This window comes from Cinclus cinclus, chromosome 10 (genome assembly GCF_963662255.1).
Source record: "Cinclus cinclus chromosome 10, bCinCin1.1, whole genome shotgun sequence".
Taxonomy (NCBI): domain Eukaryota; kingdom Metazoa; phylum Chordata; class Aves; order Passeriformes; family Cinclidae; genus Cinclus; species Cinclus cinclus.
The window spans coordinates 7,297,208-7,323,182 of NC_085055.1; the positions used below are offsets into that span (position 1 = coordinate 7,297,208).

Genomic DNA, 25,975 nt, shown 5'->3' on the forward strand with positions numbered 1-25,975 from the left:
CATGTCTGTGAAGGCAAGTGTATTGCATGTTCTCTAACAGTAATGTAAAAAAACCCCAAAAACCGAATTTGAAGTAGAAAAGAAAGTTTTGCAACACCATTTATTGTCTAGGTAAGTAAGCCCTTGGATTGAGCTTTGGTAGGGATTTGCTTTACAGTGCTTGGAGGCAGCAGTTGTGTTGCTGAAGAAAAGGTTACATGGTTTACAGGGAGACCTGCAAAGGTGGGTTGCAGAACCACACAGTAACAATTGTACTGCACCTGCAAGTTTTCCAGGTAACTCCATGGATGTAAGTTAGTTGCAAAAATTAAGAAATCTCAACTAATGTGGGCTTCAAAAATTACTTAAGCCTTCTTGTGTTCAGAAATCCCAGAGGTGCTGCCTCTGCTGGCTGGCTGTGAGCCAAGAGCTGCTGCTTCCTCAGGAGTGGGGATAGGCAAGGTCAGCTCCACGACTTTGGCTGATGAAGCCTGACCAGAGGCTGAAGTTTTTCTACTGGGGAATCTGAAAGACAAAAATTTACTAATTACGATACAGAAATCCCTGCATCTAAAACAGAGCTGCCAAGGGTGGCTCACAGTGAAGCCACACAGCAGCCATGTTCATTCCAGGTGAAACCCCCTAAAAGATTTCTGTAGCCACCACCACTAAATGGCTTCAGTAACCCCTGGCACTGTTGGGACCATAATTGGGTCAGCACGGCACGGGCTCTAATTGAGCATACCTTGAACAGGGGAAGAACACACCAGTAAAACCATCAATATTTTCCTATTTAATTAGGAAGGGGTGTTCACACTATCAAGTGTAAAATGTGGCTCAAAATTGAGCTTTTATAATATTAAACAGTACAGAAAAGTAAATATTCTGTAATTATTGGGTTTTCTATACTGATGGATGCTGAAGTAAACTTCCTCACTTGCCAGAAAAACATAGTAAACTTAAAGGACAGAGCAAGGAGAAAGTTTTTAGTCTTCAAAAAGACAATTGAGATGACATTCAAGAGTAAAGAATTATTTCAGTTAGGGACTAATTTTGCTGGTTTAAACTTGATCTTATAAAAACCTCAAAGCAACACAAGAGTGTTAGAACTTACCTGGTAGAATGTAGTGAGCTCTGTGGGGACTGAGAAGTTTGACTGCCACTGGGAGAAGCAGCTGTAGGAAGCTCTAAATTGAACTAGAAAATTTGGAAAGAAAAAACAAGTTGACCTGATGGCTGTATAATAGGATTGGGATATCAGGAGCATTTATAGCACTCGGCGTTTAAAGAGATGTTGAAAGCAGGTGAACACTTCCCTGGTTTCCCATACTGTGAGTTGTCCTTGCAAGACACTCGATTATAGGCTGGAGGTCTCCCTCAAGATTTTGGTGGCAGTTAACTGGAAAGCTCACCTTGTCAAAGTGCATTTGAAAGGCTGCAGTTAAACCAGGATTTGCTTCTAGAACATCAGCTATCACTTGGTTGATGGTTCTGTTGAAGCCTTTCAGTTCACGAAGACAAATGTCTCTCTCTTCCAGTGTTTCTGTTCCACCTCCCCTTTGGGACTGAATTTCTCTGGACAGTTTGGAACACTTAACAGAAATATTTTTAAAGCATTATTCTTATGAAAATACAACACTTTTTCAGAAACCTGCTGAGTTAAAACCACAGAGTTTAACCCACAGAGTTACTGTCTAGCACTATAAAGTTAGAAGTTCTCATCAATAAACACACAAACCTGTTTTACAACCCTCTCTAGTTTTGGCTTCTGTTCTTCAATGTCTTTCTTCAGCTGCAAAATAAGAGCTTGTTTTTCCTTTTTTTGCTCTTTGAAGAGGGCCTGCTGCTTCTGTGTTACGTCAAAGTGTTGTTGCATGCTCTGCAAATTCATTTGAACAGTAATATTAGTTTACAAAGCAGATTTGGTATCCTTTCACTTTTTGTATTTATGAAAGGGTCTGTTGTCATTAACTACTTGTTTCTAAATGTAGCTCAAGCAATTAGTGCTAATGTTAACTGGAAACTTTCTGCTAATCCAACCGTTTGGTTTGTCCAGACCCGAACAAAGAAACTTCCAGGTAATTTACATCTCTTTTAAAGGTACTGTTAATGGAGTTAGAGGTGTGTCTTTTCAGATGTATCTTAGTGGCTACAAACTATTTACTTGGCACCCTACCAACTTACCAGTGCAAGCTATCCTAAAAAAAACCCTGTAGGAAAAGAGGGATACCTTTAGCCTTTGGTATGAACAAAATGAGCTCCATAATGACAGCTGGGTGTTTAAATAAATAAATGAAACTTTAAAATATTAAAAGGCAGAAATGTGTTTGCTCTAACACCTCATTATATCCCAGGAATTAGTGCCTGATGGACGTCTGTATCCCTTTTCTTTACCTTAAGAAATAACATCTCTGAAATAGGAGCTGTGTCCCCTGGTGGTAGAATAAGCAATAGGAATGCTTGTTGACTGCAGGCAGTGACTCAGGGCTTAGAATGATCATGTGGAGTGTGACCAAGTGCCTTTGCTTTCTTCTGCCTAATAAAGTTTTAACTGAAACATCAGAATTAAGTGTTGCTCTTTCTTAAGGTCCAAGTGGTTTTTTGATTATCAGAAGAACCATGAGTGAGTCCTTGCTATGGAGCCTGAAAAAACAAGCTCTTGTTTGCCTACATTTAGTGCTCAGCCTGCTAAATTGCAAGTCAGCTAATTTAATCCTGTTTAACTGGGGCACCCTCAGTGCCAAAACTGAATCTGTTCCAGAAAAACCCTGGGATGTAGATGCCAGAGGTCCCAAGATGTGTGGATTTTAATCTGCAGTGCTGGACAGGATGGTACAATAGTGGTGTGTGCTGCACAGGAACACAGCTGCTTCAGTGGCTTCCAGAACACCAGCTCTCAGTGCATGTGGGATTCTGAAATTTCTAGATGTATGTGACTAACCACCTGAAGTTTTGGTGTGACTCAATAATCACTCACTTTTTGAAAGGGGGATGTAGAGCCTTCTAAAAATTATATCTTAATAAAAGAGCAGGAAAAAAATTGTACCACGATTTCCTATTATTCATCTAGGATGACTTGCATGGATTTAGCTACATGCTGCAGTCTTGTCTGACTGGAACTTTACTTGTATTTTACCTGGACATTTTCCTGAAGTTCCTTGATCTTTCTTTGTTTTTGTCTGTATTTTTCATCAGCATCCCTTTTGTCCTTTTCTAGTTTCAGTCTTTCCTCAAGTTCCTCACCTGTAATCCCAAACAATGAAGCGGCATTAGTGATGTGCATACAACTCAATTTTCACTTGAAAATAACTCAGAATATTACTATATTGGTGTTGGCAGTATTTCAGTGCCTCAAGGTTTGAGGGATTTTTAAATACTCTCCTACTAATTTCAAATCATTGTGAAAAAGTAAATGATGTCATAAGGGAGAATGATTTAAGAGCTACAGGTTCCAGAGCCAGCAGAGGGCACAAAAGTTAAATAATAAGTATTATTTAGAATTAAGTCCTATTTTCTATCCAACTTCTATTTCACATACTTGTCTCAGGGAGTGCCTTGAAAGAGTTTTTGTAGTTTGTGTTCCAGTTTTTAAGTATGCACAAACTGTTTTCCATAGCTGTGATTTCTTTTTGAGCTTTGGAGATCTTTGCATCCAAATCATCACCTTCTTGTTGAAGTGCTTGCTTCTCCTGTGCTGCCTGAAAGCAAACCAAATATTTTAGGTGACTGCAGACATACTGAAACTATCAAGATAATTGTATAGAAAATATTTATTATACAGCAATATTTAGGGGTTAAAACCACTTGAACTGAGATTTGGGTGCGTAGGGAACTGGAAGGAGGAGTTATTTACAGTATTGAAGTTCTTTAAGGTGTTTCATCCACATGCATTTCATTTTGGGTACCTGCCTCTCTGCCTGAGCTCACTTAGTCCTGCCCAGCAGCATCTACACCCTGCAGAGAACAGTGTCTGTGCCTTGCACTGCTGATGTGAGCTACAGCACATGCTTCACCTCTGCTTCCTTCACCCACAAAATCCAAGATTTGAGTTTGCACATCATATAACCACTGAGAGACTGATAGAAGTCATTCAATTTGGGAATTAATCACTTGTAACTCCTCATCGATCTGATCAGTAGATTTAAGAAATAATCAGCAGGTGAAGTATTTTCTATAGCCCCTTGGAAGATCTGTTACAGTGGAAATCTCCATAGGTGGACAGGCTGTTTTATACACCCACAGTGACAACATAGCTTCTGTCTGCAGAGGGTCTTCTGCTGTCCTGGACCTCACAGTAGCACAAATACCATCATTAAAAATTTAACATTTAAGGGCAAGAAAAAGATGAACTTCAGAACGAAGCTCACAGCTGCAAGTGTGATGATTTAACAGGAAATCAGAGAATTTGTGGGGTCAAAATAAACATTCTTGTTCAAGAACCAGGGTATTGCATTTTGGATAAAGACTGATTTTCTCCTTTTTTCCAGTGCAAAGCTGAAGTATACATAGGTGATTGGTAAGTGAAAGGGGAAAGAAGACATTCTTCAGTGTATGAACCCCATATGATAAAATGAATACCTGGAAATAACTGACAGAAGAAGTTAAGGTCATGTGAGATTCCAATAAAGTTGTTTCCAGTTCATAGTGGATTGTCACTTGACCACTAATTCTTGTGTATTTGTAAATTAATGAGCACTGAAGTGAAGTTTTCAAACTGCTTAGAATTAAGGCTCCGCATAAATTCTTGTGAAATTATCATTTAAATAATCAATGGTGTCAGATAACATAAAACAATTGGACTCAAAGTAGGCAGTAGACAAGGAGGTTGTCTAAGAGCCCAGGGAAATCTATAGATTAAATAATTGAATTATAATGAATGATGTCAACAAAATACCTTAATTACATAGTAGGCCTGACTTTTCATCTCCTCTCCTTCAGGTGGCATCATGGAAAGAGTAAACATTTCATATCTGCATTTCAGTTTGTCAATTTTCCATAGGCGATCTTGAAATTCAGCACTGATTTGTTTGGGGAGAAAATAAATGGATTGAGAAAGTGTTTGACTGGTAGTGTTTGGTGGGCAGTTCTTATTGCAGCAGTTTAAATTCCTGGTGTTATTCCAGCAGCCTGTACCAGGAATTAATTCCTGTACCAGGAATTAACCTGCTAGAGGTCTGGTGGTTTTCTGTGTTCTCCCAGCCACAAACATCCCTGTTCCGGTTACCTGGGTGCCTTTTGCAGTTCTAAATGGAATCAAATCTGTTTTCACATCCCAGATCACTGCATCCTGGCAGGCTGTGCCACAGTTCTTCCCCAAGTTTATTTCACTCCCAGAGCTGCTCCAGCTGCCCCCTGCTGATGGTACCTCAGCATTCCCACTGCAGGATGAGTGTGAGGAACAGCTGGGAACAGCTCCAAATCAAACTCTGTGGAAGCATCCAACAGCTGAGGAACACCAAAGGAAGGAGCCCCAGTCTGTGCTCTCAGTCACACTAAAGCACCCTAATTCCCATAGTGAGGGGTGTGGTCAGCAGGGCAGCTCAGCTGCTGAAGTGTTCATTCTTGGCTGAATCTAGATACCAGGATTTCAGGGCAAAAACCATCCCAGATACTTTGGACTGATTATTACAGGAGGGAAATATTATTTCTATGTCATTGCTTTATCAGAGGGTGCATATATAATTAATAAGTTTTAATTTGTTATATAGCATGTGTATTCTATGGATGGAAAGCTCATTAGTTAAAAACCCAACCAAACAAAATACACCACAAAGCAAACCATCTTGCTGTTTCAATCAAAGAAATTACAGTTTTATCAAGCAGCTGGCAGTAAACCCCCTTCAAAAGCAACTTTTTCTGTTTCATGTACTTCAGCACACCTTCAGACACATGGTTTCACATATCCAGATTATTTTGAAAAAGGCAGAGTCACACACACAGTGTTTACTGTAAAAAGATGTCTGTGGCTGAGGTTTCCTCCCACTTCTGCTGAGGCTCCTCACTCACAGCAAGGCCACTGATCTGTTCACCCAGGGGTTAAAGCTGCAGCCTGGGGGTCACAGACAGGGTCCCTTGCTGACCTCAGCTGTCTTTGTAGATAACTTTGAGCAAGATTTATTAATCTTCAGTCTAACGATGAAGCTGGGTAAAATGCTTCTCTTTTTAGTAAGTCCCCATAAAAAATGTGCTCAAAGCTGCAGGTTTAATTTCTCTAAGAACAGTTACCTCATGCGATGCCGTTCCTGATCCAGCAGTCTTATCTGGGAATCCAGCATTGCCTTATGGATCCTGATTTCCTCAGTTCTTTCTGCTATGGCTTTCTTCAACTCCAATTGTTGTTTTTCCAGTGATAGAACTTTCTCTGCTTTATTACACAGAGTATTCTGAAGGCGCTTCAGTTCTAGTTTTAAGAGATTATCTTCGACCATCATCTCCTAATAAGTGCCAAATGGTATCAAAATAAGAATTCATTGTTTTAATTAAGATTATTTATAATTTAGTAAGTTAATATTTATTCATTATTTTACCTTTAAGACTCAGTTTGCTTTGCATTTAAAAATCTTGTCATTTTCTCATTTGCCAACAGTCACACAGGTGACTGTGATGGAGGTAGATTGTTTCCTGAATGGTTTTACACAAATTCATCAGACTTTCTAATTCAGTCTGAGTTTTGGGTTATTAGACTTTTCCTTCTACAGCTTTTTCAGTTTCTGTGGTTTCAAATAAAATAAGAGACCTTACGAGGAGATTTCTGGAGCAGTTAATATCTCACTCAAGCCCTTAATTCCTGGAGTATATTCTAGATTCTGTAGGTCTGCAAATCATGTTGTTACATGAGCAAATTTTGTATATACCAAAGCTTATGAAAAGCAACAAGTGGTGAACTTCATTAGCATGCAAATACATTAAATCATTCTTTTAAAATCTTGGATGATTCCAAGTCCACCAATTTTTATCTGAGTGCTTTCAGGTCATCAGTTTCTTTTGTTCCCCTGAATTTCATCCCCCCCCAAGAAAGTTCCATATTTAGGGAAAGAGGTTTCATTGAGGAGAAAGTACACGAGTTAAGTCAAAGGCAAAACTCTTTCCCTGCTACTTAGACTCCGTTGTTTTCTACTATGTTAGGGCTTCTTTTAGGAAGGCTAAAGATTACTGCAGAAAAAATATTGTGCAATAATTGGAGGAGTTGGAATTGTATTTTTCTGCTTATCAAAATGTGAAGAAAGGATTTGCGCTTTTTTTCTGAATTCTTACACTGGAATATAAATTGATTCAAACCATCTGTTAGAAAAAAAAATGCTTATATTCTAATAACAATACTATTGCAAACTTATTAGTACCCATTACAGACTGAGAGTAAAAACTCAATGTTATGTAAAACCATCCTTGAACAGTAAATATATTTTCTATTTTAAAGGTAATTGTTTCTCAGGGGAAAAAACCTCCAACATCCACTGACCTGGTAGATATTGCACTGTAACTGAAGTGGGATTAAATTGATAGTTCATCAAACTTTATGCTGTGTACAGAGGAGAAGCAACACTGCCTATTAAGATGATAGTGATGAAGATGACTTCAAAGTTTGGGAAAGAAGTGTAAATTAGAAAACTACAGCAAGTGTACTTATGGATGTAATGACATAGCACTGTGGAAGGCAGATGACTCCCCAGCAAACAAGAGTGTCCTGTATAAGTACATTTCAAAATAATACTGTACCTGCTTAATGTGTTTTGCTTTTCTTAACTCCTGAAGTGATCTCTCATTGAAAAGAGTTAGTTCTTCTATCTTCACTACCATACTATTTGTTTCTTCTCTTGTCTTATCAATTGTTCTTTTGGTGATTTGGATATCATTCTGTTTCAAAATAAGTTATATTGAACTTATTTCAGTGAACCTAAATTGTTCAGCAAAAGCTACCAGTTAATTTTAAATGAGAAGTATTTAAGTCCTGGAACCAGGAACCATCATCATGATGTTTCCAATATGCTGCTCTGCAAACTGCATAGCATGACCTCATGCAGAGTGCTGCATGGGGACTTTGGACAACTTTAAATGCAACTGTACTTACAAATGTATGAAAACTATAAAAGTAATAGCTTTACAAATCAGCATTCTCCTATTTCTTCAAGGGCCTAATGATAAACTCAGACATTTGCAAGCGGTCAGTCGCATCTTGATGAAAGCTCAGCTTGCCTTTCTAACGTTCAGTGCTTGTCTTCATGCTGAGGTGTCTCACTTGGGCAGTAATAATCTATTTTTCTGGAAGTTATAGGGAATTCATTAAGTTTTCCATAAGGGTTACACAAAGTTCAGACACCCTTTAGTCTAATACCAACTTCTTGATTACTAAGACCCAATCTGCTGAATTCACTGAGGTTTCTAAATGATACACAGTCAAAATGATGTTCTAAGGAAGTTACCTGAAGTTTCCTGTACAGTGACTGTAGAACATCATATGCCTTTTTCTTTTCTTCTAAAGTTTTCTTAAGTTCAGCAAGTTTTTCTTCCAAAACTCGTTTTTCATCAGCATTAACCTCCCCTTCTAACCGTGACAGCCGTCTCTGTATTTGCTGAATATAAAAATCCTGTTAAAATAAATTTGAAGAGAATTAATAGTCTGAGATAAGCAATAAACTTGGATCTAAATGCTGGCTTTAGGACAGTCACCCAATTAAGCTATTGTTTTTGTAATAGTTTCTGGCTTTTAGACCTCATTAGCAAAATATCTTAGATGACTGATGAGCAGTGATGGTTTGGGGTAATCTTCTAGAAGAGTAACAAAGCACACTCAGCACAGGCTGCTGTAGGGAGGCTTAAAATGGAGTTGCCATCTTGTTGCTACCAGTGGATGCTGATATAAAAGAGAAAATTTCCGAAGTAGTGCATAGGAAATATGCACATAATCCAATTAGTAAATAACCGGATTTTGGCATGTACCTCTTGCATTGTTTTAAAAATATACCCTGAGGTGTCTGTGGTTCAGAGGGATAAATGTAAAGAATGGATTTTAGGAATTAGTGGGAAAAGCAGCAGATCCAAAAAATAATGAAACACACAAATGCAAAATGTAGGTGATACTTTGGCAAGTTTCAGTAATTTCAATTTTATCTGTACATCTAGAAACAGAAATAAATGCAGACTTCAAATGATACTGCATAACATTTCCAAAATGGAAAACTGTTAAAGACTACAGAATTCAAGCAATGTGCTATCAGTAGACTCAAGAAATAATCACAGTATGAAAATACATTAACATTTTACCTGGTTATATATTAATTCCTGTTGTTTTAACAGATCTGTGTCAAGTTTGCGCAGTCGACTCTTGAGATTTTTAAGTGATTTTTGACCTCCCTCAATTTCTGCCAGAACAATCTTCTCCTTATCGCTCTGCGCTTTTAATTCCTGACTCTTCTTGAAAAGGACGTCCTTTAACTGTCTCATTTCATTTTCTTTTTCCTGGTGACAAATCGATAATTAAGTAGAAGAAAGAAGTAATTAATCACATCAGAATTAATTTCTGAGGAATTGTTTGTTTTTATTAATCATATATAGAAAAATATTATTACTATATCCATTAATATGAACGTGAAACTTTTTAAGTCTTCAAAATGGTTGGCAAAAAAGGTATTTGACTTGAAGAGAATGTAATACTTTTTATTAATTTTTAAAAAATCTAATCCTACCCTACATTTACATGACTTCTTATTCCCAGTTATAGGAATGCTACTCTTTTCAGCCTTTAGAAAACTAAATTCCTGTCATTCTTTTCAAAAAACCTCCTTACTGCCTCCAGCATCTGTCAATATTTGAGAAATATAATACAAAGCTTTTCAATGGTTTATTAAGTCTTGTAATGCTGTGTGTGCACATATATGTACGTGTGTGTTTATCTAAGATGGAATAATTCTGAAAAATTGCACGTTCTAAAATCCTTCATTTTTCTCAGAGGAAAGTTGCCATTAACACCTAAATCAGTGAAGGAAATAAGGCTTTAGTGGGATAAAAAACAATGCTGAAAATTTCAGGCAACCTGAAATGGACTGAAAACAATGAAAATTGAGATTATTTTATTTTCATAACCCTAATAAGGAAAACAATTTTATTCTTTCCCTCCCTCTTTCCACCTCTCCCACTCAAGTAGCCAAAGACCTTCCAAAGCTCAGGCCATTGAGCATGCCACTTTCCTGTGAGGTACATCCTAAAACAAGTGATGTGATTTCCCCTTCCTGTCTCATAGGACTCGTTTACATTTAGCTCAAGTCTAGTACAGAATTTTAAGATGTGCATTTAAATTAATATGCAAAACACCTGAGAACTCACTTTTCTACACTGATTAGCAATGTGTTTATTCTGGATTTAATATGTATGTAACCATCTTGCTGGCTTAAATAATGGTGAAAGATAATTTAATGCCTTCTCTAAGGGTTTGTCATCACATTGCACATTGTACCCAACAGAATTTTTTTTTTGTAGTTGAACTTTCTGTAAGTGCAATTCCAAATTCAAAACTCAAGATGCAAAAGGCAAGTGTAAGTTTAACATGAAATTATTGTGGACTGTAGCACATGTCAGTGGGCTTTAGATCATGATTGAACACAGGAATTTTCTTCTGGAAGCATACTGGTTTTTAAATATGTGCCAAATGCTGAGCTGTATTTCTGAAGCTAATGACAATTATAAATTCATCCACTGACAATGGATCATTATTTGACCTTCACTTCCTGGTCTTTATTGCACATCTAAATTAATTTATTTAACAGAAATTGTTGCTCTGCCTTTAAGTGAGGTAGTTAACAGCAATAAGACATTCAATAAGCCTCACTGTGCAACTGTGTTTTCCCACAAATGGAAGAGGGAAAAGTACCACAGAACTAGAGAGCAAAACAATGACATTTCATCCACATTGTTCCAGTAAATATCTCTTCACAGTAAATTAACAGATGCAGCTAATAGCTATGTGTGTCTAATGGTGATGGAAGGGAGGCTTCTAATACATTACAGACATTGTTCAAAGACAGTTCATCCTAGCTAAAATATTTCCCTGCAGCTGTGGAGCTGCCAAGCTCAATATCAGCTTAGGTTATCTGCCACAGACACAGGTAAAGAAACTCTGCTAAGGCTTTTGCCACCTTGGAAACTGTTTTAAGGGGAAGCAGAAGGTTTTCGTTTTAATGAAATGATACACCATTACTTGTTTTCAAATTATCTGAAAAGCCAAAACAGTAAGGCCTGTAATTTAAGAAATTCTCTGTAAAAGAAAGATATCCTGTCTCTACTTTCTGAAAGTATATTTAAAATATGTGATTAATACCTGTGGTGTTAAAAAGTTTGGAAAATGACATTCAATCAAAGCATCTCAGACAAAGCTTTATTTACATGCATGCTGTAGAAAACACTAACTAGAGAAGAAAACAAAAGAGCACAGAGCAGTATGAAAGAGCATGCAGAGGTACAGCTTTGTTGTCAGCCGTGTGGGACACTGGCTGTCACATTAATTTAACCTGGTCATTCTAGAGCAATGAAAGCTTCAGCATATCCAATGCTCAGTTGTCCAGCAAAATGTAGAAGAATATTTCTGTCATGTTCAGTCAGAAGCTAAGTAGTGAAAATACTTAAAGAGAATTAGTAGCAGAATGACAAAACAGTATAAGCATTTCCTAAAATGCAGGGAAGTTCAGAAGACTGCATTACAATACTGCATTACATTACTGCATTTATTCAAAAGCTCTTTACAGCTAAGCAGATGATAATGATTTTTTTCCTATACTTAATTTGCAACCTAAGTAGTGGGTTTTTAATTTTATAAAAGTATTATTAGGCATGTTAAAAAAGTCACCTTATAATAGTTTGTATATGCCACTTCCCAGATCAAAATCTTTATTCATGAAAATGAATCTAAAGTGAGCCAGTAATTATTTAACAGTCCACAAGTTAGATGTGTCAGAGTATCATGCAGTAGAATTAAAATAATGCAGAGCAGTCCAGGCCAGGCAAATATGATTAAAAGATTTCTAAATATTTTTAAACTGCCAAAATCACAGCTTTTTGCAGGTTTATGAATTTTGGTGGTGTTTTACTAGAGCTAAGAAGTTTTTAGTGGCAGTGAAACTGAAAAATCATCCTGATAAGATTCTCAGTCTTTAAAAACCTTATTGATGGGTATCAGTATCCTGAACTAATACAGCTGAAATTACTAGGATCATTTATTTCCTTCAGAGTTTTCTCAGCACAGACATCTACATACACACTTACTTCAGTATTTGATAAAATAGCTACATGCCATATCAATACTTTCATTTCAATAGAAAATTTTAAAATTAAAGAGATCATTTTAAAATATAAAGCTTGCAAATACAAATGAGTCCTCATTTCTAGAAACCACAAAAAACATTTTACCTCAACACTTTTTTCTTCTTCTTTCAATATTTCTTCCAACCTCAAAGCTTTCTCTTCTGCACTGAGTGTCTCCTCAATTGCAAGCTTCAGTTTATCAGAAAGACTTGCATTTTTTTCATTAAGAAGTTTTAATCTAAACAAAATGACAGAAGTTAAATGTAGGTTGTCTAGACAATGCTGCTAAAAGGAAGCAGCAAATCTGACTGAGCAGCTGCCTCAGTCTAAACTTCAATCTATGATAAGCAAGGCCCTGATTGTTTTTCCCCACACTTTTAAAACAGGGATTACCACGAGTATTTTGCCTAAATTACCCAGTGCCAAAGCTATGCAGGACATGAAATAACCAGAAATTTGGAGGCTTCAGTCATCAACATTATTTAAGGTTCTTTTCTATCTCAAGGATTTGGCTGTATTACTAATCCTTATAAATGTTATCTTTAAAGGTCTATTCCTTACCTGGTTTGTTTTCCCTGAATGTCTTTCTTCATATTGGTTATCTGTGTTCTCAAAGACTCTAGATCAGAAGCAGTTCTGTTCACAATGGATTTCAAAGCCTGCAGCTAAAAAATTACAAAATCAAGCAATTGAGCTCTTATTTAATTTGGTACATGTTAAGATATTTTCAATTATATTTTCCTATTTATTGGAAATAAAGTACTTTAAACAGTGTTCTCCAAATGAGGAGTGCTGCAAATTCTGAGATATTGTAAATTGGCCCAGCTAGTAAATTCAATAGACTAATTACATAGTATGAGTACTGGGAAAAAAATAATAATAATAAAGAACATAGAATGAATTCTAGAGGTGCTATGAGCAGCAATTCTTGTCCAACAGCATCTGTCTGAGTGGAACCATAGTTTTATAGTGCACAGCTGACTTTGCTGAGGTTCTTTGTGAACATGGATAACCTTATATATCTAATAAACATTTCTATGTCAAACTTTGCTGGATACATAAAATTATTTTGATTAAGATATCACTGTGACAAAAATATACTAAAAATAATATATTTAATATATTAAATTTATTTAATTTGGTAAAAAATACATGACAGCATACACTCATAAAAATAAGATAGGAATACTTTTCAATCAATAGCTCTTTCATCTTCACAGTATCACTTAACAGCATAAGTTTAATTGTTTTCACTTCCACAGATGAAGAAAACTGATGAAGGGCATTTGTAACATGTTTTTAGAGGTCACAAGTTGTTGGCTGAACTGTCTCCTTTCCTTGTTTCTCACATGCATCCCACAGATGTTCTAATAAGGGGAGACTGTTCTATTATGGCATCATAGAGTATTAATTGTGAAAAACTTCAAGCAAAAATCTCACAGCTTGACATGAAAACCAATCAATTCTACAAACCCTCAAGCTTGCATGAATTATAGGGTAATCTAATAGCCTACACCTTGTTTGAGCTACCTCCAGTTTAATTAGGAGATCAGTCTATGAACCACCTGCTACAGAAAAGCTATCCAAAGTTAAGGCAACAGCAGAGGCAGAGTTTTTCAAAAATCACTAAGCTTGCTGAGTACCCCAGTGTTACCATTTTCTTGTTAGGAAAAAACTTACTCAGATAATACAAGTGTATCCCTTCTCAGCAGAGCTATGAAACTTGAATTAATTTTTAGAAATACTTCTGCAGGCATTTAAATCATTAAGCAGTGAGCTCATTCCCAGATTTAAGTGCAGATTCAGTATGGCCAGCATCGAGAATGGCTTGTTCACAGGGCAGCCCTGTCCCACTGCCTCTTGATTAGAAAGCCTTGTGAAAGCACTGGGTATTTTCCCCAGGAATTGTGACCTGACTACCAGGGCATCAACACACACTTCTGAGAGCACGGGACATGAATTGCTTCGAATCTGGAAGAGATTCCTCTCATCTTTATCCAATACTGCAGTCTATGGATGCTAAAGGAAAGAAGCCTCCTGAGGCATCTAACAGTGTTAGACCATTTAAGAGAAAATTCATCCATTTCACACCTACACAACAGAGAATGCATTCCAATCTTCTCACCACTCTCAATGACAGGATTAAGTTAAGGGTTCAGATTGCCATACACAGGAGTTGGCTGAGAAAAGCAACATTTTGTTGAATTATTAAGAGCCTAGAATAAAACCAGAGAAAAGGACATGCTCTTGCTGTATTTCCTCCATCTGGTTTGGCCACCCTTACCTCATCCTGCAGCTGAGCCCTGTGAGTATCCTGAGCCTGGAACTCCTTTCGGAGGTTGTTTGCTTCTCGCTCAGCAGAAAGGATTTTTTTTTCATATTCCATATTGTTAACAGTTTCATTTACCAAAAAGGCAGTCTTTTCTCTCAGCAACATTTCTTTGTTTCGGATCTCCTGTTTTATCTCTGCAATTAGCTAGAAGGATAAAAACTTTTTACATTTGCTTGCATCAGTTTAGATGTGTTAGATTAATAAAGGGTACAGCCAGAAAATCAGTTCCTAGTATGATTACTACTTGCCTGAGACAGCCCAGTTATCATTCTTAAAATTACTTTAATCCATGGATTACACCATACATCACACAAAAACTACAGTGATTTTGGACTGGAAACTTCCAAAATATTCCAATAATTTAAAAACAAAAAGACACTGCAAACCCTTATGAAAATAAAATATTTCTTAATTGATTGAATTGGGGAAAAAAAAGCTAAGCAAAACTTCAGGTAAACTTGAAACAGATGAAACTAAACAGGAAAATTACCAGCATTAGTGATGTTTATTTACCTAGCAGATTTATAGCTACTGGGCATTCTGAAAATTTAAATAAAACATTAGCTACCCAGAAAATTGTACTGCAGTTTTGATGTTTAAAAAAAACCCAAAAAACAACAACAAAAAACACCCACATCAAACCCAAACCCCAGATATGAATCAGTTACAGCAGTTTTACCAAAGCACATTGATCAATCTCCTGATCTCTTTTTTGCATCTGATGAATTGCATTCTCCCACTGCCTGATGACTTCTTGCCTCTCTTGATGAACTCTGCGAAAATCTTCAGCTGCTCTGTCAAGCTCTATCTGTTTAAAAGAAAGCACCTCCATGATCTCTGAAGTTTAAAATATCACTTATAAACAGGGGATCTTTGAGAACCTTAAGCACAAACCTGAGCTGTCATGGTTTCTGTAAGCTCATTATCCAGAGCTCTGCGCTTCTGGTTTGCTTCCATGGTCAACTTTTCTATTTGAAGGGTTAATGTCTAAAATGAAAGGATATGAAAATATTTAAAAATTAAGTATTTTAAAATAAGTAGATTACATTTTATAAATTCTTAAAGCCCTGATACAGGGGTTAAATTATTGAGGCATCAATTTTATTGTGTTTTAGAAAGTAAAAATTTGACAGTGTAGCCTCCCAAATTTTTAGTCAATACAAGTGACCGTAAGAACCAAACTGCAGGAAGGCCAAAGCAACCCTCCACTGTGTGTAATTGTGTGTGTGGTGTCCTTGGCATACAGCAGGGAAAGTGTTTGTGTAAACCAACGTTTTTGAGTTAAGTATTTAATGAGTAAAAATTAAATTTCTCCTCACTCTATTTAAAGGCTAAGAAGAATGATAACCAGGGTTACTTATCTCTACATTAATAATATACTTGGGAACTCACCCTTATAAACTCTAAACTTTTGACTGGAATTCCTCTTTATACAGATATACATGCTTATGTCTTCCATTATTCCAGGTAGCTTTACTGAAGTAGCTGTAATTTGTTCTCAGCAATATTAATAAACTCTAAGGGAAAATCCTATACTATTCGCCCAAACTTGGTGTGAATTTTTGAACAAACTCCTCTTAATTCAGTGGCACCATTGTCTAGACTTTATTATCTATTTGTGCACCTCTCAAAAAATTTAAACTTAAATCTTACCCAGATGAATAAGCAAATTAATGTCTTCAATTATGTCTCTCATTATTGTAAAACCTATTCTCTCAACTTCAAAATGAGCCTCATATGGAATTGCACTGTTGTGCTAAATGGAAACCAGCGTTGTACAAAATCTTGTGTTCATTTTATCTAACTTATAACAAAGTCTTCAAGTGATAAAATGCTTCTTCCTTTGGTTTCTGAAAATTGCTTTCATTTCTACTTACTCCTAGTTTCCCTTCATCTTGCAGTGCATACTTCTGAATAGCAATAGCATCATTATCAGTACGATTGATTTCCTTTAGCCAGCTCTCCAGAAGTTCCTCATCCCAGTTCATCTGTTGTTTTAAATTTTCCAGCTTCTTAGTGGTTTTATTTATAGTATTCTAATAAAAGAAGAGAAAATTAAATGTCAAATATCAATATCAAATGTCTAATATCCACTGAACAGTATTGGAAGCAACCAGTTAAAGCTACTGTAACAAGTCTACCCACATCTTGTGGGTCCACAGAATTGATAGTTTTCTTATTTTATTGTGTGTTATACTTGAGGAATGCTATTGGACATCCTGGTCTTAAATAAGAAACAAAACAGTAGGTTGCCACAAATTCAAAATGCAAATAATTTTAAACAGAATAGTCAGCCCCTGGCAAGATATACCCATCTGCATGTATTTGTTCCATATAATAAACTGATCTGAGGCATCCAAAGGTAAAGTTTCTCCCTCACTCATTAAGGCCCACTTTGTAGACCCTTATCCTACGTATCAATTTTCAAATGTGACCTTTTCATATGACTGTGAAGAGACTTTCTTACACAAAAATGAGAAAATCTAGATCTAGCTGAACAGTGTGGATATCTTCATCCTGCTACCCATTCTGAGAGCCTGGAGATTACAAACAGGAAGAAAAAGAGCAAATTTTTAAAAAATTAATTAAATAATTAATAGAAAGAGAAAGACAGTTCCAAACCCAGAAGATCACCTGCAATTGAGTAGCTTTAGATTACTTTGTAACTTAAACCAAATCTTTGATCATGAAATCATGACCCAAGTTTATGTAGAGAAGATATGCCACCGACCATTTGATTTTTAAACCATTAAGAAAATACCTGTAAGAACTGGAAATACAGTGATATGGATGTGTAGCTGTGTATCTGGCAATAAGAACAGAATTCTTTCAATATCTAATTAATATTTGCTAAGTCTTGACCAGTCTCTGCAGTAACATCCTCAGTGTCACTCTATTTGCCTACACAGGGAAAAGCCCATCCAGATAATCTACTACAGTTTATAAGTTTTAATTATGATTAGCTATTCTTGATTATACTACTGTAGCTGTATGTGCAACTGAGGACAAGCCATAAAATTATGCAATATAGGCTTTCCCTTCCAAAAATGTCAAACCTTACTTCTTGAGTGTTTTTCTTTTGTCTCAAGGAAGCTATCTCATCTTTCAGTTGTTTAATGTCGTTTTTGAGACGTCCATATTCTCTCTCAGCAAGGGCTTTAAAGTGATGTTCAGTTTCAATTTCATTTTCTTTGGCTTTGTAAAGAGACTGCAGAACAACAAAGTTCAGTATTTTACAATAAACAAAAGGCATACATCAACAAACTTTTCGTTTACATGCAATCAAATCCCAAGTCAGAGATGCTGTGGTTTCATCATGCAAGGGAAGGAATTTTCAGAGAAAATTTATTGGTTTGATTTTAGTACCTCAAAGACACATATTCTTATATATAAATATGTAAACATTGTATCAAGTATCTACAGATCAACCCTTTGTAGCCCTAAAAACTTAATTCTAAGACTTTTCACCCAACATTCATAATCTTAACCTTTCAACATCAAAATCTTTTGATCACCAGTGATTTTACATCAGTTCCAGGAGGAACAGCAAAAAAAAATATATTTATTGTTCTGTGCTGAGACAGATCTCCCCTGCTGGCCTATAGCAGTATCTGGATATTGCCTAACCTTTCTTTCCTTTAATTCAAATTAATGCTTGAATTTGGCCAAAAAAATTAAGAAGTTGTTCAGCTGCAGAGAAGCTTCTTAAGAGTTTTTCACCCAGGATATTTTATCTGAAAGGTGTAAATCTTTGTCTCAGGACTCTTTCGAAATCTAAACCAGCACTTTTGCTCAGTTAATTGAGAGTGTAAGTAAAGACTTGGATCTTGACCATCTGATTTCACTTTTCATGTCTGTGAATTAAGTCTTCACCAGCATCTCACAACTAATTATTCACCATTGCAAAGATTATTAATTTCCCCCCCCTTACAGTGGTGTTTTCTTTGACCAATTTTTTTTCTATTAATACCCACAAAAGTCCTCATTCAGGAAGAATTATAAAATGCACCCTTCCTGGATTTTTCCTAGGTACAGTAATTTGAATTTGGATGGCTGTAATGACCGTCAAATAATATCACTGAGGTACATAGTTTAACTTTTGTTTCCTGTGGCAGTCCTGGAATAAAGACCTAAGAAATCTCCAACAAAGCTGGCAAAACATATAGAGATCCCAGCCACAGAGAGATACTTGGGTTACAGGTCTGTCTGACAAAATGGATCTACTAGAGGTCATGATTTACCTGAGAGAAGTTAATCTCTTGTCTCACGTTTTTCAAATGAGACGTCATTGCTTCTATGCGCTCCTCAAAGTTGGACAACTCATTCTGCAGCTTCTCTTTTTCCTTTTGCATCCTCTGCAGCTGTTTAAGAGTTAGAATCGTCACATTACTGTTTGCAGTTGAGTGCTCATTACCCGCAACTACCTAAAAACAGTCATTGCAATTATTAATGAAAAATAACGTAAAAAGTAGCTGCTGCATTCCTCCAAAGCAGCGAAACAAGGGATTTCAGGAGAAAACCCAGAGCTTTCCTAAGGGAACAGACAACTCGCACTGCTCCTCCTGCGGGCTCGGGGAATGCGGCGATCACCCTCCCGACTGCCCGGGCAGCTCCGCGGAACCCAAAAGGTCATTCATTCATCCATCCATCCATCCATCCATCCATCCATCCATCCATCCATCCATCCATCCATCCATCCATCCATCCATCCATCCATCCATCCATCCATCCATCCATCCATCCATCCCCGACCCCGAGGGAAGGCCGGACTCCTCTCCCTGCCGGCCGCGGCCCCGCGCTCACTTCGTCCTCCAGCGCCTTGTTCTCGGCGTTGGCCACGGGCACGGCGTAGCCGGGCTCCCACTGCAGCTCTGCCAGCACCGTGGCGGCGGAGGGGCTGCCCAGGCTCTCCATGGCGGCGGAGAGGCTCACAAGGGCCGGGGCTGCGGCAGGGCCGGGGCTGAGGCAGGGCCGGGGCTGAGGCAGGGCCGGGGCTGAGGCGGCTCCGGGCGCTTGGCAACGGCGGCAACGGCGGCTCAGGCCGGGGGGGCCTCGGGCGGATGGGCGCGGCTCTCAGCGGGCCGGGCTGCAGAGCCGGGTGGCGGCCCCAGAGCCGCGGGCAGCCCCTCAGAGCCCCCCCGCTCCTCCGCCAGAGCCGGCTGCACCGGGACTGGGGCCGGCAGAGCCGCGCCTCATCGGGCGCTAGAACACCAGATAGGGCTGGGGCTGACACCGCCTGCCGCTGGGGACATCAACTGACGGGTGTGTAACAGAGGGGACACCGACTGACGGGCGTGTGTGTGTGTGTATGAAAGGGGACACTGAACACTCCCTGGTTCTGACAGGCCTTTGGCATTATCTCCACAACTAACAGGTGAGTTTCCTGAAACGCGCAGAGTTCAGGTGACCACAAACACGAATGCCGTGTCCTTGTGAACTTGCCTGTCAGCTTTTGAAACCATCTGTGCTCCTGGGTTGCAAATTACCCTGTGCCGCTGAGTTCCACCATTTGCCGACCGAGACAGGCACAACACTCATGGCAGGAATCATCGACTCATGGAATGATTTGGGTTGGAAGGGACATTAAAGATCATCTGGTTCCAGTTCCCTTCCACTAGCCCAGGTTGCTCAGAGCCCTGTCCAACCTGGCCTTGAACCCTTCTAGGACTGAGCCATCCACAGCTGCTCAGGGCATGTGCCAGTGTCTCACCACCCTCACAGAAAAGAACTTCTTCCTAATATCTAAACCAAACTTACTGTCTTTTAGTTTGGATCCATTTCTCCTTGTCCTGTTACTACATGCTCTTGTAGAAAGTCCCTGAAAAAAGGAAGGGTAGACTTGATGCAGAAAGGTTCTCTTAGTGACAATTGTCTGACTAAAGCATCTGAAAAGACTAAATTAAAGGAATTAATCAAAGCATGATTGAAAGGAGCCTGAACCAAACAGCAATAAGCACTGACAAACGTTTGGGAGGTAGTTTGGAGGATCAAGGAGTTCACAGTGAGATTTCTTTCAAACATGGACCCGTGGCAGACTACCAACACAGACGACATTTGGTGTTTCTACATATGTATAAATGTATTATGGGATATTTTTAGAGAAGAAAAATTTGCTGGAGGACAGTGAAAGTCAGGCCTGATGAGGACACACCAAAAGCATGACTTGAAGTGTTGTGCAGATTATTGCTGGTCTTTTCACTGATCATCCCCTGAGAACAGTCCTACATTATTCTTAAAGTACTGAAAAAAAAGAACAACATAGTATGGGGGCAACAGTTTCTTAAAGGAATGGTAAAGGGTTGAGTGCCTCAAGCTACCTGCGAAAAAAATATAGATGTCACGAGGAAGATATTTTTTGATTCTTGTTTGCTTCAGCACATCTGGCTGTGGATGCTTGTAAGAAGTACTGAATAATATTTTTGAAGAATCAAGGAAAATGTCGTGTCTTGAGACAGTAACTGGCAGCAAGCAGCCTGCTGCTGCCTTCCTGTTTGTCCTCTGGGATGTATGAAGTTGTGATGACCAGTGTCCTGTGTTTTGATCTTGCTGTACACTTTCCCAGTCTGCAGCTCAGTGATGATGTGTCTGATTGTGAGAATTGTGTGCTGAGTACAGTTATTGTCTTCCAGAGGAACGTGGGATGATTGAACCTTTAACAATGTGGGCAAGACAAAGATGCAGATGATGCAGAAAGATAGCCGAGATATACAGCCATTAAGAAGGGAAACTTCTACAGACAGAAAATTCAGATAGATATATATATTCCTGATTCTAGCATACATGGAGGAGACTTCTAGAAGCTGGTCATGTGTAGCCAGGTGTCTTTTCAAAACGAAATCTTAGGACTGGAAGCTCGCAGCACTGTGTCAGAAATGGGGATTAGCACGAAGGGATCAGTGCAGAGGTGATGCAGGGGTGTGATGGCAAGGAGGGAGCCTCAGCTGAGCCTCAGATGCTTGGACAGTGTCAGGTGAGTGTGTGGCCTGCAGAGGACTGAGCCTTTTGGCCCCCTCGGGTTGTGTACCAAGAGCCACCTACTGCAGAGTATAGTGAGGTGACCTGGCCCAACAGAAAGGTGGAATTCCAAAGACACTACAAGCTGCTAGAGAGACAGCAGAAACTATGATGGCACATCCCTGTGTACATATTAAGGGCCCCTTCCTTTCCTACCCAAAATGAGAAACTCCTTCTACTCACTATATGTGAAAAAAAAATGCAACTTACCTTGCAGGGTTTTAGACTGACACCTGTAATTAATTGTGGCTTTGCAGTGATGAGCACCTGATAATCTTGTATTATCCAAACTGAGCTTGTGTGTGAAAGAACATGAGACCATACAGTGACTGAGAAGAAGAAAGCAAATTATAGGAAAACTGTTCTGAGGTGAACAATTGGTCCTGTTCACTAAGCAAGGCTTCCAGTGAAAAAATGGTAATTTATAAACACATGCCTTAATGAGTGCATGAGAGAAATCAAATTTAATAAATCCTGATGCAGTTAGCTAAATTACATACCAAACTTTTGAAGTTTTGTCATCGTAAGTGTACTGTTTACGTTTTGAGTCCAGATTTTTACATAATGTCTGAAAAGTATAAAGTGTTATATGAGTAAACACTATTACTTCACAATTGTCATGAAAATGCCACCCTCCTCACTTTCTCTGGCCTAAAGCTGACTAAACAAATTTCCATGATATGCTTTTGTTCATATGGTTTCTCCCTTCCCTTGCCTGTGGAAATGCGTTCAGTAAATTCAGACCTGTTTGTCAGATTTTCTCATCCACCAGATGGTGCTGTGTGCCTGTGGATTCAGGGGGGTTTTGTCGGTGTCTCTTGTTAAAATAGCACCAGTCCGTCATCGACTCTTCAGTTAAAAGGGAATATAAAATTCCTCTTCATATATATATATATATATATATGCATATTATATATGCACATATGTATTTATATATATATGCACATACACAGAAGGTTGGTCTGTTTTGTTTTTAAAAGTATAGCTCTTATTTTTAAAGGTATTAGAGGAATGGGAGTACTTGTAACATGACAAACTGTTTTTCTGTTAACATTCCTTTTGGGTTGAATTTTCACTTACGTAGACCACTGTGCCCATTTATTCAAAAGACTTAAAGTAAAACCATTGTTTCTGGCCTTCAAAAGACTTAAAGCTCCTCTTGTACCTGTTAAAAAAACATCATTTTTGTTTGTTTATGCCAAATCTTCTTAAACAGTTATCTGTGTGAAAATAAAGATTTCAGTTATGGATTTCTTTCTAATACACGACACTTTTGCTATATAAAATATGGGGAAATGTTTTTTCCTGACTGTACATCTAAGCCATCATCTGAAAAAAGGCTAATTTAAGGGATTGTTATTTATAACTAACCCAGCGTAGCCAGTTGGTGTCAGTTAATGATTGTTGATAATCAATTTCCCATGTGAACCTGCAAGTGGCAGGGTGTTTGATAAGGGGATGTAATGGCCCACACTGTATCTTCCCTTTCAGATGGGTGCACTAAGGCTGCTGGCACAATGGGAGAAGCAAAAATAGGAAGAGAGATTGAGGGGACCACACAAGTGAGTGTGAGATCAGGACATGCAGGAGGTCTGAAGGATGGAGGATCTGGCATGGTAATGGCTCAAGTATTGACTAAAAGCCCAATGTCTTTGTTGAAACCTGGACCTTCTGACTTGGGTAGGAGAAGCACAGTTGCATAAAAAAAGAGAATTACTCATAATTCAGGTCTGATGTGTTGTCAGTTACGTTTACTCTATTGCTAACCAGTGAAAGATATAAATTAACAGCAATTTAATACATTGGTCTTGGGTGGGGGGGGGGGGGGGGGAAACGACAAATATGAGCCAAAATCAAATACTTTTGAAGTGTGAGGAAGCTTAAATTTGTTCTCTTTATCCTGTTCTACACTTTTTGCATAGTTGTGCTGGCAAAGGCCACAGTATTGCTGGTACCGTGCAGTGGCTTTTGTGTGCTGGAAATGGGTGCAGAGGACAAAACCCCCATCCTTTTGCTGCAATATTCATTTGAAAAGTTACTATAAGACATTGTGCCATAGGGTAATATATTTTGCTTGTAGGTCCCGAGTTTCAGCAATCACTGGGAGGGCAGCTATGAGAGCAATGCCTTTGGGAAGGCAGGAGTGATTTGTGGAAGGGCAGAGCAGCCCCTCCAAGGCGCTGCCCGGCGGGGCGGGGTGTGCCTTCTCCAAACACTGCTCAGAAAACGTTCATGTAAAACCATTACCAGGTTTTATTTAATAACCTCCTAACCCTCTCTCTCTCTCCTCCTCCTCCCCTCTGTTCCTCTAATGCCTTTTACAGCTCTTGCTGCACAGCGTGAAGCCTCAGAGCTGTATTCATCAATGACTCACACCCTTGCTTAGGGGCCAATTTTCATGGAAGCTATACAGGAAAATTTTGAAATGCACCTATCTCATGCAGGGCACAAGATGATTTCTCTATTCATTACTATTCCAAAAGGACTTGTCCGTTGGAAATGTTCACATATTATTTACATTTGTGTGTGCGTGCATACATGTGCAGAGCTAACTTGCCTTTAGATTTGAGTGGTTGAAAAATAAAAATGTATTGTTGTTATCATTGACACTAGTCAGCTGAAGGATAACTAAGGGCCTGCTTATGCTGAGCGAAAGCAGACAAATGCAAAGAAAAATGCAGCATTGTGTATTAGGTGAGCAAATTCTACAGACTCAAGCACAAAACTTATTAAAAATCACCCTTTTGTTTGATCCTATAAGTAGCAGCTTTCTTAGGAATTTGGGAGTAAAGCCAAGGACTTACTCTGAGAAAAAAAAAATGCAGTTTTGCCTCTGAAAGCTTTTTGTGTTGGTCAAGGTTATGATAAGTTTCAAAAATAATCCAAAAAAACATGTTCATTTCCCTTAAGACACCATGAGTTAACTCAAGTTTTAACTTTGGGAAAGAGAGGTAAAAGCATAGAAATTATTATCCAAAATGACCTTTCAGTTTAAAACCCATTTGACAGGAGGGGAATCGTAACTGCAAAATTGCCAGTCATAGACTAATTGTGTTCTCAGGGGTTGCTAATTATATCCAAAATTACTTTAAACAGTTTTGGGGAAGAGAGTGAGACTTACTGCTAAGCATAAAGCAGTTTATTTACGCATGTACAAAGTAGCTTACATCTCTAAGGGATTAAACCAATTTCAATATTTTACTGTAAGTTGTTGTAAAAATTGTGTCATGCAATGATGAATCAGAAGTCGTATGAAAAAAGAGGGCAAAATATATTTTTGCTTTTCATAATTTTTCCTACAGGCATTTCAAATTTTAATTCTAAAAATAGCTTTTTCCTTTACTTTGTTTCTTAAAAAGGATGGAAAAATCTCTTTCTGCAGATAAGCCCATCCACTGACATTAATTTCTACCTTCTGTTTGTGCAGGTGAGTCCCTCAAGGATGTGTTAAAGATCAGATTTGGGCTTTCTTTATTTGTTGATGTTGTTTTGTTGAATGAATTTTGCTAGCAAAACTTTTTGCTTGAAAGATGAGCTTTGTCCATGGCCTAACAAGAGAGCATTGTTTTACAGGAATGCACAGAATTACCAAGCTTCATATATATGTTACATAGATAGAAAAATCCACAGCCCTGTCAGAGCCAAAAAACAGCAGTGAGTCCTGTGAAGACAGTAGTGTGATACTTGTTTTAGAGATGACAAAAGAGGCATGAAGAGGTTAAGTAAATTCCCTCATATTGCCCAGAATACCAAGCAGGAAATCTGAAATTTTTTTATTTGTGTTTTACTTCCAGGCCCGCTTTAGCACCCCTGGGGAAGTAATGGCTGTTTTGTTTCCAATGGGTACCTGTATGCAGTTCTCCTTCCCAAAGTCCATTTGTGCTGTAGAGAATATGTAGGGATTGTGAATGTACTCGTAAGTAGCATTCCACAGTTGAACTAATTGCCAGGCCAAGCGAGGGACCACAGTAAATGGGTGAATAATTTGATCCAAGATGGATTTGTACTCTACCAACACAGCCTGAAATCTTCTAATGCTTTTGGATTTGACTGTGAGCTGTTCATTGTTGTTTGAGCCTGTTCTTTTCTATTACCATATTTTCTCTGGATATCGTTTCTGTGTACCTTATCTTTGTATAAAAGGCCACATCTTTACCATATTTCCAGGGAGTAGTCAGTAGAGGCATACAAAATTTGCTGCTGTAGCCCAAAATATGACAGATAAAGGTAGTGCATTACAAAGTTCTTGCCCTCAATCATGCAGAAGGCTCTCTATGCTTCTGTGAGCAGTGGCACAAGTGTGGCTGCACTGTAATGGGAGAAGGGTTAACAGCAAACCAAGACATTTTCTGCAGCAAA

The 25,975-nt window shown here is 38.3% G+C and overlaps 1 protein-coding gene across 1 annotated transcript; it reads right to left on the reverse strand.

Annotated features, from left to right (window-relative positions):
- Nucleotides 1–187: 187 nt before the first annotated feature.
- CCDC39 (coiled-coil domain 39 molecular ruler complex subunit) lies at nucleotides 188–19,516 on the reverse strand. Its single transcript, XM_062498986.1, has 20 exons — nucleotides 19,406–19,516; nucleotides 18,844–18,963; nucleotides 17,664–17,810; nucleotides 16,480–16,638; nucleotides 15,497–15,589; nucleotides 15,282–15,410; nucleotides 14,555–14,746; nucleotides 12,832–12,935; nucleotides 12,376–12,508; nucleotides 9,241–9,435; nucleotides 8,400–8,564; nucleotides 7,696–7,833; nucleotides 6,205–6,413; nucleotides 4,874–4,997; nucleotides 3,518–3,677; nucleotides 3,116–3,222; nucleotides 1,718–1,858; nucleotides 1,392–1,571; nucleotides 1,094–1,176; nucleotides 188–504 (listed from the first exon to the last, which is right to left on the reverse strand). Exons 1-20 carry the CDS (start codon nucleotides 19,514–19,516, stop codon nucleotides 345–347), a joined length of 2,850 nt encoding a protein of 949 aa, XP_062354970.1. The 3' UTR covers nucleotides 188–344.
- Between the last annotated feature and the right edge of the window lie 6,459 nt (nucleotides 19,517–25,975).